The 18,100-nt window shown below is 41.4% G+C and overlaps 1 protein-coding gene across 2 annotated transcripts in view; it reads right to left on the bottom strand.

The window, feature by feature from the left end:
• The window catches only part of LOC124284890 (transmembrane protease serine 12-like), a 46,734-nt gene that overhangs the window by 13,126 nt on the left and 15,508 nt on the right, over positions 1-18,100 (bottom strand). For both annotated transcript variants that reach the window (XM_046721022.1, XM_046721021.1), the window contains exon 2: positions 16,611-17,202. In XM_046721022.1, coding sequence (XP_046576978.1) covers positions 16,611-17,202 — 592 coding nt within the window. The remainder of the gene's footprint in view (positions 1-16,610; positions 17,203-18,100) is intronic.

Genomic DNA, 18,100 nt, shown 5'->3' on the forward strand with positions numbered 1-18,100 from the left:
AAAACAAAATTCTCAAATGCATTCATATTTAGGTGAAATGCATCTTTTTCAGAAGAGTTAAATTGTCCTATAGTCGTCCATGCCGAAATAAACCAATAACAGTGATTTAACAAAATTCTGCTTTGGGACAATGATAAACCATTTAATGGCACGATTTTTCAACTATTAAAACAAGAAATAACTGTTGTAGAGTGTGTAAAATTGTAAAATAATCATTCCTGTGATTTCAGTCTTTCAAAACATTTTCTGCTGATTTGCATTAGTGAAAACAATTACAATGTGTCTTTAATATTGTGAAATAATGTTTTGGAACATCTAAAATTATCTTTGTTAACATTTTTGCTTGCAAATTAACATTTTTCCATTTTCTGTTTACACATAGCAATATTAAACGCCAAAACGCAGCAATATTCAAGCAGTATTTACATCCATTTCACATGTAGAATGATTCTATAAGGTATGAAGAGAGCCTAGAATACATGATATAATACAGAAGTACGAGACATATGCCTCTGAAGAGAGAGAAAAAGCGTTATTGGGATGGTGCAGATGGGGTCAAAATACAATGCTGTTGCCAACACCCCCGGATGCCACCGTATCACGGTTATAAGATTTATTCAGGGCTTCAGACAGACTGGTGTCACCGTAGACAGACCAAGAAATGGACGTCCACGTATCACAACGCCAGCTGAAGAAAGGTACCTCTGTCATTAAGAAAGGAGGGTAACGTTTCTTTTGGCGTTTAGTGTATGTGCATGTTATATCAGATGTGACAGTAATGTGCCTTCAAAGAAAAAGGAAATGAAGAATTCATACAAAGTTTCCCGTGCGCATGAAACAAGCGCAACCTAGAATCTTTAGGCGATGAGACTGAGACTGAGGAAGCTTTGAGAAAGGACGCCCCGGGAATTCAATGGAAATCTTAGAGAAAAAAAAGCCCTTAAAACTCACTTTCTTTTAATGCATATTAGTAATTTACACATGTATTCATTTTAATCATGGCCATGATATGTAGAATAATATCCAAAGTGAGTAATCCAGGATTCGAAATTATGATACCAGATTTCTTCCATTCCTATGGGAATCAATTGCACACATAAGAACACCCCAGTCCCCATATAATGCCAACATGTAGATGGTTATGGGCGCATTGGGCATCAATTGAGTATAAGGTTTTAATTTTGCTGCCTTCAATATGATATCACATTGCATGACATTGCATGGTATAACTAGCATGGGTAAAACAAGCTACTCCGTTGCAGCGTCAGGGCCCGACTAGTCTGTCATACAGACGCTGGAACAATTATATCCAAAGAACCAAGTCTAGAATATGTGGCAAGTCTAGAAATGAAGAAAGTCTCTGGTCTCCTTTTCATTATATAGTATGACATTTTTATGAACAGTTTTTGTCTGTAAAATATGTTACTGTGTCAGACCGGCTCAACATTTCCATAAACAGTATATATAGTGGTAAATGTCAGTGACTAGTGACACCTGGCTTCATTCTTACATGACATTAAATAGATACGCCGTGGTACAACAGGAATACTGAGTGTGAAAAGACACGCAACACACTCACTCACTCAGCTTTGAGTTATCTGATGCTCAGAAGAAAAATACTACACCATGTTATATATAAGCAACCGCGAAGACTTTCAGAGAGGAGAAGCATGAATACAAATAATAATACAAATATACTGAACTCAGACATCAAAAGCAAATGTGCCTATTTCCGTCACGCCGCAACACACATAGTCTTTAGCATTACCATAGGATATACAATGTCTTATGTACTTATGTCATTTTCAGCCTGGGGTATAGCTAAAACCTGTACACTATTATAATGGAGCTGCTCCCTCTCGACCGTCTTGCTATCATAACCAAATACAATATGGCACAGAGGGGGGAGACTACTTCGAAGTAGACACGACGCTTTGAAGAAGTTCCTGCTATTAACATAACCAAAAACATCGAATAGACTGTGAAAAACGCTCCGAAATGAAAATTATCTAAAATAGTTTCAGCCGCTTGTCTGCACGCATGTGAACCAATTGGTTTACGCATTATTTCTAAAGCAATTCGTCCGCACTCCCTTCCTACCGCTGTGTTATAGGGCCATACTTTATTCCGTCATTATATAACCATCGCTATTCCAGTTTAATAGTTTCGATGAAATGTTTATGTTACACTCGAGTCAACCTTACCATGCTTTAGTGATCTTGAAATCTAAATTGGTATCGCATGTGATATTTAAGCTCATGTCTGTGTTTTGTGCGTTGAAAACTTTTCAAATTCCAAAAGGTTTTTTTATCTATAGCTTCTTGATAAAAAATTAGGCTTTTGGATAAGTTTCAACATCTTTTGTTATTCATGTGCTTTAATGGTTTAAGTTCCTTAACAGATCCCAATTAACCGACTTTGGGGGTCAAGCTTCCAAAATATTCTCATCTTAAACATAACTCCCCAGAGACAAATTTCTCTAAGAGAGCCGATGTCTCAAGGCATTGAATAAGAGATGAAACTGTGTTAAAGTTTCTGACCATTCGATCCGAATCCGAAACTTCCCATGATCATATGAAATCTCTGCTAAATCTTTAGTTCTTCTAAAGCACCAAATTTTAAACAGTGACAAGTCCCCAACTTCATTTAACACATTTGGAATGACTGTTCACTTTCCGATGTTTACGGTGTGAGTCCATGGCTTTAAATTGCAAAATGATTTACTAGTAAGACGTACCTTCGTTAGATATTTAGGTTAAACGGTAAGCATCTTCCGTTGACTCTAACGGTTCTTCAAATCTCGACAGACATATTGTGGCCCTTGCTACCAACAAGGACAGCAAATATTAATATCAAATAATGCCATTTATCGGACTGTGTGTTAACTGAAGAAGGATCTGCCAAACCGTTCACCATCATGTATCATCAACCCCTATATTAACAAGTTGCTGCAGCGCACATTTAGTCGGAAACCAGTCTAAAAATGCTAGACTATCATCTAGTCTCTGAAATGAACAGTTCCTAAATTATAATAATAAAATATAATGGAAAGGAGCCGAGAGACTTCCGAAAACTGGCTATCTAGACTTGCCACACATTCGTGACTTGCATGGGCTTTCTCGGATATATTTGTTTCAGGGTCTGTATGACAGACTACTTAAATGCCTTTGTTGAGCCGGTCCGTCCAGTGCGCTGCGTCTGACATGACCCCCACTATAATAGCTATATGACTAAGATGGCTTTGTTGATCGGGCTTTCTAATTTGGTTATGCCTGACTTTACTCCACGTATTATCACAGACGTAGGAATTCTTCAGTGAGTGAGTGAGTGAGTGAGTGTGGTTTAACGCCTTTTTGAACATCATTTTAAGAGCTGACAGTCTAATGATCCAAAGCGGAAACCCACGATAAGCCACGACAAAGGGAGGCCACTATGTACAGCAACACATATACCGCTAGCCGTAAGTGCCCTAAACGAAGGAATGGAAAATGATGCACCGTAGTCATAGCCAACGTACTCATCAAACCATCTCTTCATTCACTTAAATTCCAGCAAGGTATGATTCTGTTTTTTTTAAACATGCTAGCATCAACTTCAATTAATAACCCATCTTAAACATTACACTACTTTGCATAATGCGTCTGGAACAAACCCCTTGAGAAACTAAAGTAATTCGGCCTGCTTCACCGTCACGCGTAGAAGTGCAAACGATTATGTCCCTGATTTAATTTAACATAAATGCATACATAATGTAACGTGATCCGCGGCATCATTACAACAACAGATTGCTTCTAAACTGGTGCCAATATTGTATTAATATGAAACAAATGCCCACTCGGCATTAACAGAAATAACCTTATCAGGACCGGCACTTGGTGTTATCACGCAGCGACCAAATCACAAAGCCAGGTGTATCAAAATAGCTCTTAAATTAAGTCCGTATCTCGAAGTTTATTGCTCTATCATTTATGTAAAGTAAACGTTTAAATTATGACGTACAAAGTGTGCTGTTTGTTAAGTTCTGGTCCAGAGCCAAGTACCATAAAACTGATTAATGTTTGTTTAAAGAACATGTTCCGTCTTACGTACTGGTTGTGTATGATCCATGTCAAGTGCGGCTATTTAGCTTACCTGAACGAGAAAGTTTTTGACGCGGTAGTACAACGTTAAACCATACCGTACAGTGGTAAAAGTTTAAACTGGCAAGGTCGGCGAGTTAGTAGTGTTTAAAGCCCGTTTTAACTCTGTATTCCAGGTATATGACGTCGTGTCAGCCCAAAGTGATTCCTACCTCAGAGGGTAACCATTTTGGGAAAATCATGAGCACGGGTATGTTGCTGTCAAACCTTGAAACGTTATCAGTGCGTACCGGAAATCCGGTTTGTGGCGTGCCCAGGGGAGGTAACTCTGCACATCGTAATATCTGAGCCATCAACATAAATATCAAAATATCTGAACCACCAACATATCTTCGTAGACATCTTGAACAATCACATACAAACACACAAATCCCTCAACTAACAATATATTCGTCGAATTATCTGAACCATTAACATACGCAAGGATAACACTGAGCCCGAACATACATGTACATATCTAAAACAGCAACCTATATCTGTGGATACAAGAAACAGCGATCAATAGTTAAATATAACTGAACATACAAGGCCATATCAGTATGAACCCAAAATATACAGAGATGAAAATATATCTATACAATATACCAATGAGGTGATTTCATAATTTATTGTTTTTATTGACTTTGATGGCACAGAAGCTAATAAAATAAAATAATAAATACTAATTTCGGATATAGTGTCAAAGACATTTCTAGATTATACAGAGCCGGTAATTCCATTGCGTGACTGTCAGGGCAGACTGTTACAATATCAAACATGAAAACATATAAGAGACATTTGCGGCAAAACACATCCATTTTGTGGCATCATTAAGTAATCAGTAGAAGAAATCACAAAAGGTTTCCAAGCTGCAACTGTTTACTTGACACAGATCCAGGTACGGGTTGTCGTAATTTCCATAATAGTCGTAGCAACGAAGCAGAAGTTGATGTGTTGCCGCTGTTTTGTTTTTTATCACATGGCCACCGTAACACTGGTCATCGCGATATATTGACCTGTCTACGATAAAAATACCAAGGTAGTGACCCTACAGCTGTTTTTGGCGACGTAAGACGATCAAAGCGACCGTTCGATTAAGTGGATTTTTAGCCTAGACTCATGTTTGAATACCGTAGTCCTTCGAAAAACATCGAACACATGGGTTTGAAATCAATGGTCACGATACATTGCAAATTGGTGTTCATAGTGTGAAATTTCTTTGGAGGTATATGTATTCTATATATCAAGTCATAGTGTCGCAAGTGGTATTAACATAGATATAAAGTCATGTAGACCGACAGTGAGATAAAGTGGCAAGCGCCAGTAACGATATATGTGGAATGCCTGTACTGAGGTAGAGTCATGTAGACCGACAGTGAGATAAAGTGGCAAGCGCCAGTAACGATATATGTGGAATGCATATACTGAGATAGAGTCATGTAGACCAACAGTGAGATAAAGTGGCAAGCGCCAGTAACGATATATGTGGAATGCCTATACTGAGATAGAGTCATGTAGACCAACAGTGAGATAAAGTGGCAAGCGCCAGTAACGATATACGTGGAATGCCTATACTGAGATAGAGTCATGAAGACCAACAGTGAGATAAAGTGGCAAGCGCCAGTAACGATATATGTGGAATGCCTATACTGAGATAGAGTCATGTAGACCAACAGTGAGATAAAGTGGCAAGCGCCAGTAACGATATACGTGGAATGCCTATACTCAGATAGAGTCATGAAGACCAACAGTGAGATAAAGTGGCAAGCGCCAGTAACGATATATGTGGAATGCCTATACTGAGATAGAGTCATGTAGACCAACAGTGAGATAAAGTGGCAAGCGCCAGTAACGATATATGTGGAATGCCTATACTGAGATAGTCATGTAGACCAACAGTGAGATAAAGTGGCAAGCGCCAGTAACGATATATGTGGAATGCCTATACTGAGGTACAGTCATGTAGACCAACAGTGAGACAGGGACGGCAGCACCTATTATGAAACTGTCGGTTATTACATTAAGATACATAGGTCTGTGACTACAGTGAGATACAATGGCATGTGACTACAGTAAGGTACATAGGTCTATGGTTACAGCGAGACACAATGGCCTGTAACTACAGTAAGATACACAGGTGTATGGTTACAGTGAGACACAATGGCCTGTAACTACAGTAAGATACACAGGTTTAGGGTAACAGTGAGACACAATGGCCTGTAACTACAGTAAGATACACAGGTCTATGGTTACAGCGAGACACAATGGCCTGTAACTACAGTGAGATACACAGGTCTATGGGTACAGTGAGATACAATGGTCTGTGACTACAGTAAGATACACAGGCCTATGGGTACAGTGACTTACAATTGCCTGTAACTACAGTAAGATAGACAGGTCTAAGGGTGCAGTAAGATACATAGGCCTGTAACTACAGTAGGATACACAGGTCTATGGGTACAGTGAGATACAATGGTCTGTGACTACAGTAAGAGACACAGGTCTATGGGTGCAGTAGGATACAATGGCCTGTAATTACAGTAAGATAGACAGGTCTATGGTTACAGTGAGATACAATGGCCTGTAACTACAGTAAGATACACAGGTCTATGGTTACAGTGAGATACAATGGTCTGTAACTACAGTAAGATACACAGGTCTATGGTTACAGTGAGACACAATGGCCTGTAACTACAGTAAGATACATAGGTCTATGGTTACGGTGAGATACAAAGGCCTGTAACTACAGTCAGATACACAGGTCTATGGTTACAGTGAGACACAATGGCCTGTGACTACAGTAAGGTACATACGTCTATAGCTACAGAGAGATAGAGTGGTCTTTGACTACAGCGAGATAGAGTGGTTGGTGGCTACAGCGAACTAGAGCGGTTGGTGGATACAGCGAGATAGAGTGGTCGGTGGCTACAGCGAGACAGAGTGGTAGGTGGCTACAGCAGGATAGAGTGGTAGGTGGCTACAGCGAGATAGATTGGTAGGTGGCTACAGCGAGATAGAGTGGTCGATGGCTACAACTAGTTAGATTGGTCGGTGGCTACAGGTAGATAGAGTGATCGGTGGCTAGAGTGGGATAGAGTGGTCGATGGCCACAGCGAGGTAGAGTGGTCGGTGGCTACAGAAACAGAGAGTGGTCGGTGGCTACAACTAGATAGAGTGGTCGATGGCTACAGCTAGAAAGAATGGTCAATGGCTACAGCGCGATAGAGTGGTCGGTGGCTACAGCGAGATAGAGCGGTCGATGGTTACACCTAGATAGAGTGGTCGGTGGCTACAGCGAGATAGAGTGGTCGGTGGCTACAGCGAGATAGAGTGGTCGGTGGCTACAGCGAGATAGAGTGGTCAATGGTTAGACCTAGATAGAGTGGTCGGTGGCTACAGCGAGATAGAGTGGTCGGTGGCTACAGCGAGATAGAGCGGTCGGTGGCTACAGTGAGATAGAGTGGTAGGAGGCTGCAGCTATTTAGAGTGGTCGGTTGCTACAGCTAGATAGAGCGGTAGGTGGCTACAGCTAGATATAGAGGTAGGTGGCTACAGCTATTTAGAGTGGTCGGTGGTTACAGCTAGATAGAGTGTGCGGTGGCTACAGGTAGATAGATAGGCTGATGGCTACAGCGAGATAGAGCGGTAGGTGGCTACAGCTAGATAGAGTGGTAGGTAGCTACAGTGAGATAGAGCGGTTGGTGGCTACAGCGAGATAGAGTGGTCGGTGGCTACAGCGAGATAGAGTGGTTGGTGACTACAGCGAGATAGAGCGGTGGGTAGCTACAGCGAGATAGAGCGGTTGGTGGCTACAGCGAGATAGAGTGGTAGGAGGCTACAGCGAGATAGAGCGATAGGTGGCTACAGCAAGATAGGGCGGTAGGTGGCTACAGCGAGATAGACAGGTCGGTAGCTACAGCGAGATAGACAGGTTGGAGGCTACAGCGAGATAGAGTGGTCGGCGGCTACAGCGAGATAGAGCGGTCGATGGCTACAGCAAGATAGAGTGGTCGATGGCTACAGGTAGATAGATAGGCTGATGGCTACAGCGAGATAGAGTGGTCGGTGGTTACAGCAAGATAGAGCGGTAGGTGGCTACAGCGAGATAGAGCGGTCGGTGGCTACAGCGAGATAGAGCGGTCGGTGGCTACAGCGAGATAGAGTGGTCGATGGCTACAGCTAGATAGAGTGGTCGATGGCTACAGCGAGATAGAGTGGTAGGTGGCTACAGCTAGAGAGACTAGTCGATGGCTACAGCTAGATAGCGTGGTCGATGGCTATAGCGAGATAAGAGTGGTCGGTGGCTACAGCGAGATAGCGTGGTCGGTGGCTACAGCGAGATAAAGTGGTCGATGGCTACAGCAAGATAGAGTGGTCGGTGGCTACAGCGAGATAGAGCAGTCGGTGGCTACAGCGAGATAGAGCGGTCGGTGGCTACAGCGAGATAGAGTGGTCGATGGCTACAGCGAGATAGAGTGGTCGGTGGCTACAGCTAGATAGAGTGGTCGATGGCTACAGCGAGAAAGAGTGGTAGGTGGCTACAGCTAGATAGAGTGGTCGATGGCTACAGCTAGATAGAGCGGTCGATGGCTACAGCGAGATAGAGTGGTAGGTGGCTACAGCTAGAGAGACTAGTCGATGGCTACAGCTAGATAGAGTTGTCGATGGCTACAGGTGGATAGAGTGGTCGGTGGCTACAGCTAGATAGAGTGGTCGGTGGCTACAGATAGATAGAGTGGTCTGTGGCTACAGCGAGATAGAGTGGTCGGTGGCTACAGCTAGATAGAGTGGTTTGTTGCTACAGCGAGATAGAGTGGTCGGTGGCTACAGCGAGATAGACAGGTTGGTGGTCAGCTTCAGACATCAGTACTCATGTTATCATCTGTTGAGATACACATGTGCATGTAATATTGCTGAGTATGGCTTGACTCCCTGACTGAAGCGACAGAATGACTACCTAGGGACAGTGCTTCCTGCACGCGATTTCCAAGGTGGAGTGATAGTATCCTAATATCCGTCAAATTGAAAAGTTCATTTACAGTTGCCTTTTGTCTTCAAAAGCAACTCGAAGATAAATGCCAACTTCATACGTATAATACAACACAAAGACTTCCGTTTTGTTTCTTCAAATGTTTGAGCTACGTGAATAGGTGCACGGGGGAAGAAAATCTGCCATCTTGTCTCAATGTGATTCTCATTGAAGCCGAAAATAACCACAGGTTGAAATTGCTGTCGAACTTCAAAGCTGCTGGTGTTTAGAGCTCATAACCGCGCCTGAGGCTCCGGTCTGGTCTCAATCCGCCCCCGCCGCTATAATGTTCCTATAACACGCGGTGTGTGGAGCTTACAGGAGATTACCCGAGCATTATTTACACTCCACCAATGGGTCTCGCGGCTTTGCTGGAATAATGTCGCCTAACCCGTTAACACGATGTTGTCGGATTCCTATCATATACAGATCGGGTCAAATATAACTTGCCCATGACATTTACTGGGACGTTGTCGCGACGGAATCGCCGAAGGCTCTGGCCTATTTTGGTCCAGAACTTTCCTGATCATGAGATAATTTCCTCGGAAGGTGTGCCAGTGACAAATAATAAAAAAATATATTAAAAGTCATGCGTTTCGAGGATTTCCTTTATCGATCATTAATAATTTCTTGTTTGCCAATATGCATGTTCGTCAAGTATCCAGATAACATTTTCTTTTTTTTCTCTGGTTTATTCAAAATATGGCCATTACCGTGAGCTAATCGCTCAAACACATCTAGCTAAATGTCAGAGAAACACAATATTTGATTGGACGAACTTTTTTAGTCATCATATTATCAAATCATAGCAACACCGTTATAAGCTGTTCTGATGCAAGTGAGGGTCTCTTTAAATTTCAGCATCACAAACTGTAACAGAGCCAAAACATTATACCTAACAGCGTAATCAACAAAATCTCAAAATAAAACACAGGCGTCAGTCTACGACTTAACATTATAAATATAAAGCTCAAATCGATCTTCTATGACATGACATGGAACATTAAAGAGCTTCAGGCGACAAATTAAATAGGAATAATACACAATGGTTAAAATGAATAATTGTTGCTTCATTAACGATATTATCGCTATTAGTCGTGACAATATATGTAAGCGGTGAGTGAGTTGGGTTTTACGCTTTTAGCAATATTCCAGCAATATCATTTCGGGGGACACCAGAAATGGGCTTCACACATTGTACCCATGGGGAGAATCGAACCCTGGTATTCGGCGTGACGAGCGAACGCTTTAATTAACCTCTAGGCTACCCCACCGCCCCTACAATATATGTAAGGGTCAACTGCATATTACAAGTGACGACAGTATATGCGATAGATTATGTTGTAGGTACTAAAAGTGACGGCGTGGTCACTGTGCCACGCTATTGACCATCGCATACCACACGACTCTGCCCACAAGCGCTGTTGTCGAGTGAGCGTACACGACACCATACAGAGGCGCAGTTGACCAGCGTGACCAACGTGTGATGCACACACATTGCATGCAAGCGTCTATGACACGCTGCGAAACGCAGTTCACGGGGACATGACACGACACAAAACATATTATTGACAGCCGTCTATACGCGATTACACAGAAAGGCGAAACGTCTAATAATTGACACTGCACAGATACACAATTGACGAGCGTCTAAAACATGACACTAGAGAGAGGCACTATTGACAGCCATTACACAGAGGCGAAATCAGCGATCGTATAGGACACAACACTAAGAAGAGGCTCTATAGTCTATCAAATGTCTATAAAAATTTAATACCATCAATACCCCACCAATAAGACTGCTACCGCTACAACACTGACACTACCACTTTTGCATTTGTGAATGTTTCCAACGCCGCTCAATTTGGACAGTATATAATCGGTAATGCCGAAGTCATACAGGTCTTACACACCCACTAGCACGGGTATAGTGCTGATAAATGGCGAAACATAATCTAGACGAATCATGGCCAGTGTGCAAAATAGCCATTGGCCCGCTAGCCCGTGGCAAGTAAAAATCCAGTCGGGCCAGTAAATCTCCACAGTCACTGGCCCGACCGGCTAGTGAATTCACATGGGGTCATCTTGTAAATATATCAGTCTCTCCCACTCGTTAAGTTATAATACACTCATGAACAATTATGGCCTGATAAAAATGTTCATCATATTAGCAGCTTTGAAACCCGTGTCTACATTCAAATTTCGGGCTAGTGAATGATTTTGTGGGCTAGTAACTTCAGGCATAGCTAACCCGACGAGCTAGCAAAATTTTGAAACTATTTCGCACACTCATCGTGTCTCACCTTTTCACGAACAAGGTAGGTATCATCACTATGTCACAGTAATTCATGAACACATGCGTATGATATGCTGCAGAACGGGTTTTGTTGCCCACGTACTTGTACTACGCTGAGACTAACAACATGTTAGTATTAGGTGTACAGCTGTGTTCCATGTTAGTGGCATCCCCATTGAGATGGCAGTACTCACCGTCAGTATTTCAGAGACCGTATCGCATGTCGTTGACGATAACACAAGTAAAAAGTACCATCAAACATGAACTCTCGATACGAGATGTCAAATTCACAGCTTGTGAACCTCATTATGTTACACCGAAATGACCCCACGATCTTACATATCTCCCGCATATAATCTTTAGGCGCATGGGAGAGAGATCGTTTCGTTAGGGGTGAAGATTTGCCTTACTTTATATAGTTGTTATGGTCGACATGTCCAGGAAGCATGGTGGTGATAGAAGACCACCCTGCGGAACCCCCCGCCAGGAAACACGTTGTAAGTGATGACTCTTCGAGATAGGTGCCTGTCTAGAGGCTGATAAACCGTTTATGCTCATTGGTGCAGATTAGAAATAAAACACTGAAACTTGATAGAGGATGTGCAGGTTTACCACTTTGTGGGCTGTAACAGAATTGAAGGACCGTATTTTCGTGCCGATAGCGTGTTTTAATACTATTAGTTTATCGCGCTGGTGTATCGCCGGGGGTCACTCTCTTCACTAATTTAGATCTACATCTCAGCCTGTAGTTGCTGATGTACGTCAGGCTGCCGGGAGTACCTACCTAGAGCTTCCCACTATTTGTTTTAATCGTAGTGATTATTCTGTAGATTTTAAAGATGAAAGCCATACCTTGTTCAAATTCGTATCTCCTAGTTAGATGATATGTTTCAGAATCAATTACGAGGAAGTTGAAGTATCATTGAGTGTTTCATGATATCTGTTAGATTTTAGGTTGGAATTAGGTTGGTTGGTTGGCAATATTCCAGCTATATGGCGGCGGTAAATAATTGAGCCTGGATCAAATTATCCAGTGATCAACAGCATGTGTTAACTAAGTCAGCGACTCTGACCACCCGATCACATTAGTTGCCTCTTACCACAAGCATCTGAAGGAAAGCATTGGAATTATTAACAGACATTCATAACAAAAGACAATATCTTGTGGTAGAAATACCTAAATTACCCAACATAATCATATGCTTATGATAATATATAAAGAAAAAAAGCAGAAAGAAAAATATTTCTGTGAGTCTTATTGAATCTGTTGTATCATAAGTTGTTATTTACTTGATATTTTTCGATGCCTGTATACGAACTGCAAATCGCGGGGTGTGTGTTGGTGAGGAAACTGTTCTCAGTCTGACATTTGCAGGCTGTGAAACAGTTACTAAAACACCCAATATGACAACGACAAGAGTACAGGTTCACTTGATACGATACCAGTTTCTACGTAATCTAGTTCAAGCGGCGAATCAAATAGCTTAAAACGTTCATCAGGGTAGTGGAGTACATTTTACGGCTCAGAATGTTAGAAATTATCTATATCTATATCTCATCTCCATTCTTGAAGGCAGCGGGCTGTCGCCCTTCCAAATCGACATAGTGACAACGGAAGTTATGGTGGACACTGGTGTGTCAGGCTTCGACTGAATGAAAGCCAAGCCTGTGTCGACCTGAAGATTGTAGACATTTGGTGGTGGATCAGTTATGGTGTGGAGTAGCATCACCATGAACCCCACTCCATGTTGTGAAGTGAAGGTTACTGGACATTACTTTTGGAACAGCCTTGGATGTCCCGTTTAAAGAGCGTGTGTGTCGTCTTTCAGGAATCGTTAAATGCTCATTTCCAACATCTCATTCAATTAGATCAGATCATTACCCGTTTGAACACGTCTAGGACATGCTGGAAAGAAGTGTGGGTCAAAGTCGTAGGATGAACTTGGCAAGGCGCTGCAGGAGGAGTGAAACAGACTCCCTGAATTCCCCACTGGGCGACACACATAATATGCCTCGTCCAGTGAATGATCATGGCGTGTAACGAACTGCTGACCCCTAAATGAAATTATCTTAGTTATACTTATCGTCCGTCAAAATCGCTGGCAGTCATAACATCTGTCATACTTCACACCCTGTTGTGTTGTGTATGGTGGCTGTAATGTGTTTCCAGTTCGTTCACAAAAAAACCGTATAAACCATACATACAAGTCTGTAAATTCGAAATTAATTCCGCGTATTTATAAGAGTATGGTTATATTGATTGTACATACTTAATTAATTGAAGACAATATAGGAAACAAGAAAATAGGAGTGAGTGAGTGAGTTTGGTTTTACGCCGCTTTTAGCAATATTCCAGCAATATCACGGCGGGGGACACCAGAAATGAGCTTCACACATTGTACCCATGTGGGGAATCGAACCCGGGTCTTCAGCGTGACGAGCGAACGCTTTAACCGCTAGGCTACCACACCGCCCCAAGAAAATAGGATACGTAGATATAAGGGACTAAGATTTGTAAAAAAATATTCAGTGACTCGTAAATGCACTATTCTATGAAGAAATGTATTTAAAGAACACGCACGGCAATGATAATAATTACTTATATGTCAACTCAGGATCTCTTTGACAAACTTGATCCCCGTTTTGAAGTACACCATATCTTACATTAACATTAAACTGATGAATAGTTCAAGTACAGAGCAATGCTGGTTCCAGATGAACCACTAGATGGGAGGTTATATGTCTGAAGAATAACACAAATATACCGCTGGTAATAAACTGATGATTACATAGACGTCTCTATAGTTATGGGGTCTTTTTAGTGGGAGGAATATAAATGTATCGTAGTAACTGAGTAATGAACATTTAACTTATTATTTTCAGACATACACACGCACGCGTGCACGCACGTACGCACATAAAAGCGTACACTTACATACATGCATACATACACACGCGCACGCACGCACACGCACACGCATGTACTTTTAAGCTTTAGGTCTTAGAACAAACATTGGCCAGGATTATGAAAACTGAACGTTTGACTTCTTAATATCCTTCTCTACCACCACATCACTTATATTCCACTTGTCAGGAAAAACGTATTCAAGATTTTGCCTTACATCAGATACGTCACCGCTAGTCTAAATAATGCTGGAGGGGGAAACAGGAAATATGAACGGTATTTTGGAAAGATGCTGTATATTTATTCTACAGATTCCAGTATCATGTGTATTTAAGAGTTGCCGTAGTTGAAATACAGTGAAAAAGGGATGTTTTAACTTTCTCCAATTACGCTGCCAAACGTTTTCATAACAATTTGCATGTGTGACGCCATGATCGCTAACGTTTGGAAAGTAGAACTTGAAAGCCTTGGAAGTCGGCGCATGAACCATGTCTGACTTGAGATCTAGATGCAGACAGTTTGTTTTCAATTCGAACATAAAATCGTTTAGGGAATAGGATGCCATCTAACCGTGAGGGCTTACAAGTGCTATATTTGAAATAGCAGACAAGAAGAAAGTAATTAAGAAATGAGATTAATACTTTACTCTATGGAGATTAAAGATTGATTTTTTAGCTTAAAGATCTAATGTTTATGTCGTTAGCTAACGATTTGTGACTTTCCCTCCATAATTATTCGGATCAAAGAAATGCTTAACATTCAGAACGGATTAGGTTGGAATGTGTATTTTCCGTTATGTTATTCCATATTCACATCGACCAACATCCAAGTAACTGACATTATCAACGTTTAACATTAACCGACTCTCCCGATGCATTCTTTACACAAATTATTAAACCGCTATGAAATGAAAATAAAAATAAAATAAATAGGAAGTAATTATTAACTTTTAGACCTGATTGTTACGAGTGCTATGCTTGGGGAGTACATCAAACATCAGAATTTTCCATTAGAGCTGGGGAATCTTCAAGAAAAGTACGACCCGTGAAGATCCGGGTTAGAATTGATCTTCAGTAACCCATGATTGTCGTAAGAGGCGACTAACGGGACGGGTGGTCAGGCTCGCTGATGTCATCGGTTCCCAATTGCGTCTATTGATGCTCATCCTGTTGATCACTGGATTGTCTGGTCCAGACTCGAATATTTACAGACCGCCGCTATATAGCTGGAATATTGCTGAGTGCGGCGTAAAACTAAACTCACTCACCCACTCACTCAAGAAAAGTACCCTTGGATCTAACTTCGTTTCTCTTACTTTCAGCTATTGGCAGCTTTCAAGTTTTTGACACGCTAAGAGTGCACATTGCGTTGGATTCTCAGTGATATAGCGCATACTTTAATCACCAACTCGTTTACATGTTGGCAACCGTTCACAATTTTCGTAATCATTTGAAAAAAAGTCGTCTCAAACATGAGGAATAACACTGGATATCGCTCAAAATAAGAAGGGCGTTGCTCATATAATTTAGTGACGAAAACCAATAAACTGCATTGCTTCTTTCGGCTGATAATCGACACTGAGTATTATCTGGTATTGACGTTTGATATTTGAAATTTATATATATACGGCACATTGTTAATATAATGATATCGTTCCATAATTGTCAGATAGCTAATTACACTTTAATGATTTACCCCCATGAGCAAGAAATAAATCAGACTAAGGGGCAACCTCATCTATTTCAGTTTTAGATGTACCCATAAAGATCTCGAGCGACGGAAATTATCCTCAATACTCTATTGGGATGTCTTCAACTTTCCCTCAGTATCGAGCAATGTTCTAGCATCTCCAGCCTTTAGTGTATAAATGACACAGTTTTTGATATACAATTAATCTTGGTCTTTCCATGAAGACGTCAACAAGAGGCCTACGATTCTAATCCCAATCTGTACACAAACTCACTAGTGTTGATATTTTCCCTCTAATATCCAGTCTTGTATAATGTATTTTATTCTATTCCGTGTTGCGCTTTGAGCATATGTTTTTATGGAATCTAGCGCTATACAAAACTACATTATTATTATTATTATTATTATTAAATAAAGAATTGTTTTCACACATATTTTACATGTCACGGGCAACTGGCAAGCGCTTATTTTGAACGCTGGCCTCACGTTACGTTGATGATTAAAGGTGTGTTATTTGGGACGTTGCGTTTCTTTTGAAGTTTTGCATTTTAATGAAGTATATATTACACTTACTTTTCTTCTTTTTCTTCAGTGAAGGTCGAGACACTTTGGATTTCGGTTTTGAAACAGGCGCAACTGTCGTTGTATTTTCACTGTTTGCGTCAGCTACTGTCGACTTGATAAAATAACGTCTTTCACAACGACTGCCTGCAGCGCTGCAACGTCTTTCTTCCTGGATATAACTCTTACTGCAAACGCTGTGCACGGCACACTTGCGCGTGCGCCTCTGCTTGCACGTGCGTGAACACGCCCCCCACTCCGTCCAAGAGTCGTAGAGGAGGTCGTACAGTAGCTGTTCAATGTAGCGATTTCGACGTCGGAAACCGTAGACTTGATACGACAAAACGGAACAGCCTCCGCGACGTCGTTTGCATATTCTCTTTTCTTTCAGCCACGTCTTACCGCACTGTTGCTGCCGTCGGCATCGTCGCACACGGGTTTGTTCACATTTTCGGTTGCACGTGGACCATCTAGACCAGGGGCTGTAGTATTCACACAGGATATTGTCTATTCCTCCGTCGCCCTTGTGAACGTAGTTTGTGCTATTTAAAGCCGGGGTTGGAGTCGTGTTGTTTGGTTCAACGCCTTCTTCACGCACCGACACCTGTAATTATAGGAAAGATGTAAACAATATTGTCTCTAATGTTTATTTGTTTGTCAGAGTTTCCTTGCTGTAAATAGAAAATATATTTAACGCATCTTGGTATCAGAATAGCGGCTAATTGGCAGGTTTCACAGATGATTGTAATGTGTGGTACCAACATTCTTACCTCTCCGTCTGGCTTTTGTTTCTCACTTTCAGTATTTATAAATTCCTGCTCGTCAGAATTAGATATAACCCCGTATTGTTCACACGTTTTTGCCATTCTGAAATAAACTGTTTAGAATACCCAATTGATAAAGCATGAAAGTCGCACGTAACTCGTCCGGTATTTTAACAGTGCACTTCCGTTTCTTCTCCAACATCCGGGTGCGAACCCAAAGCTCCCAGCAGGGGAAAAGGACTCACACCTCAGGTATCAACATTCACTAATCATCTCTAGACCCACAAAAGTGCAATGTCGAGAGTTCACGAAGGACGCATGTTGCTGCATACCTATTCTGGTGTTACAGCCATACGTCTATGAAGTAAACTGGCAGCCTTTCTGCTGACATAACGCACTTCTTGACCTCTAGGATCAGGCGGAGTTCCCGAAGGGGTTACCAAAATGGTCCATGGAGTCTGTTCACATCCGTAAAACAAACATACCCATCTGCTGATTATATTGGTTGTCATGTGTCGAACAACTTAAAACGTATGCATACGTTGGCACACGTTGCATAAACCTACTTTGAATCTATGTAGAAATGTTTTTTTTATATTATTTCGTCATTTAATGACAGGACATAAAAAAATAAGCTAAATGTCCATTTCTGCTTAATGTTAATATCTATCCCCATTCCTGTTAACTATTATATTCTTGTGCGTGTGTGTGTATTTGGAAGGGGTGTGTGGTGTGTGG

This window comes from Haliotis rubra, unplaced genomic scaffold (assembly GCF_003918875.1).
Source record: "Haliotis rubra isolate DU_JTF1 unplaced genomic scaffold, ASM391887v1 Scf347, whole genome shotgun sequence".
NCBI lineage: Eukaryota > Metazoa > Mollusca > Gastropoda > Lepetellida > Haliotidae > Haliotis > Haliotis rubra.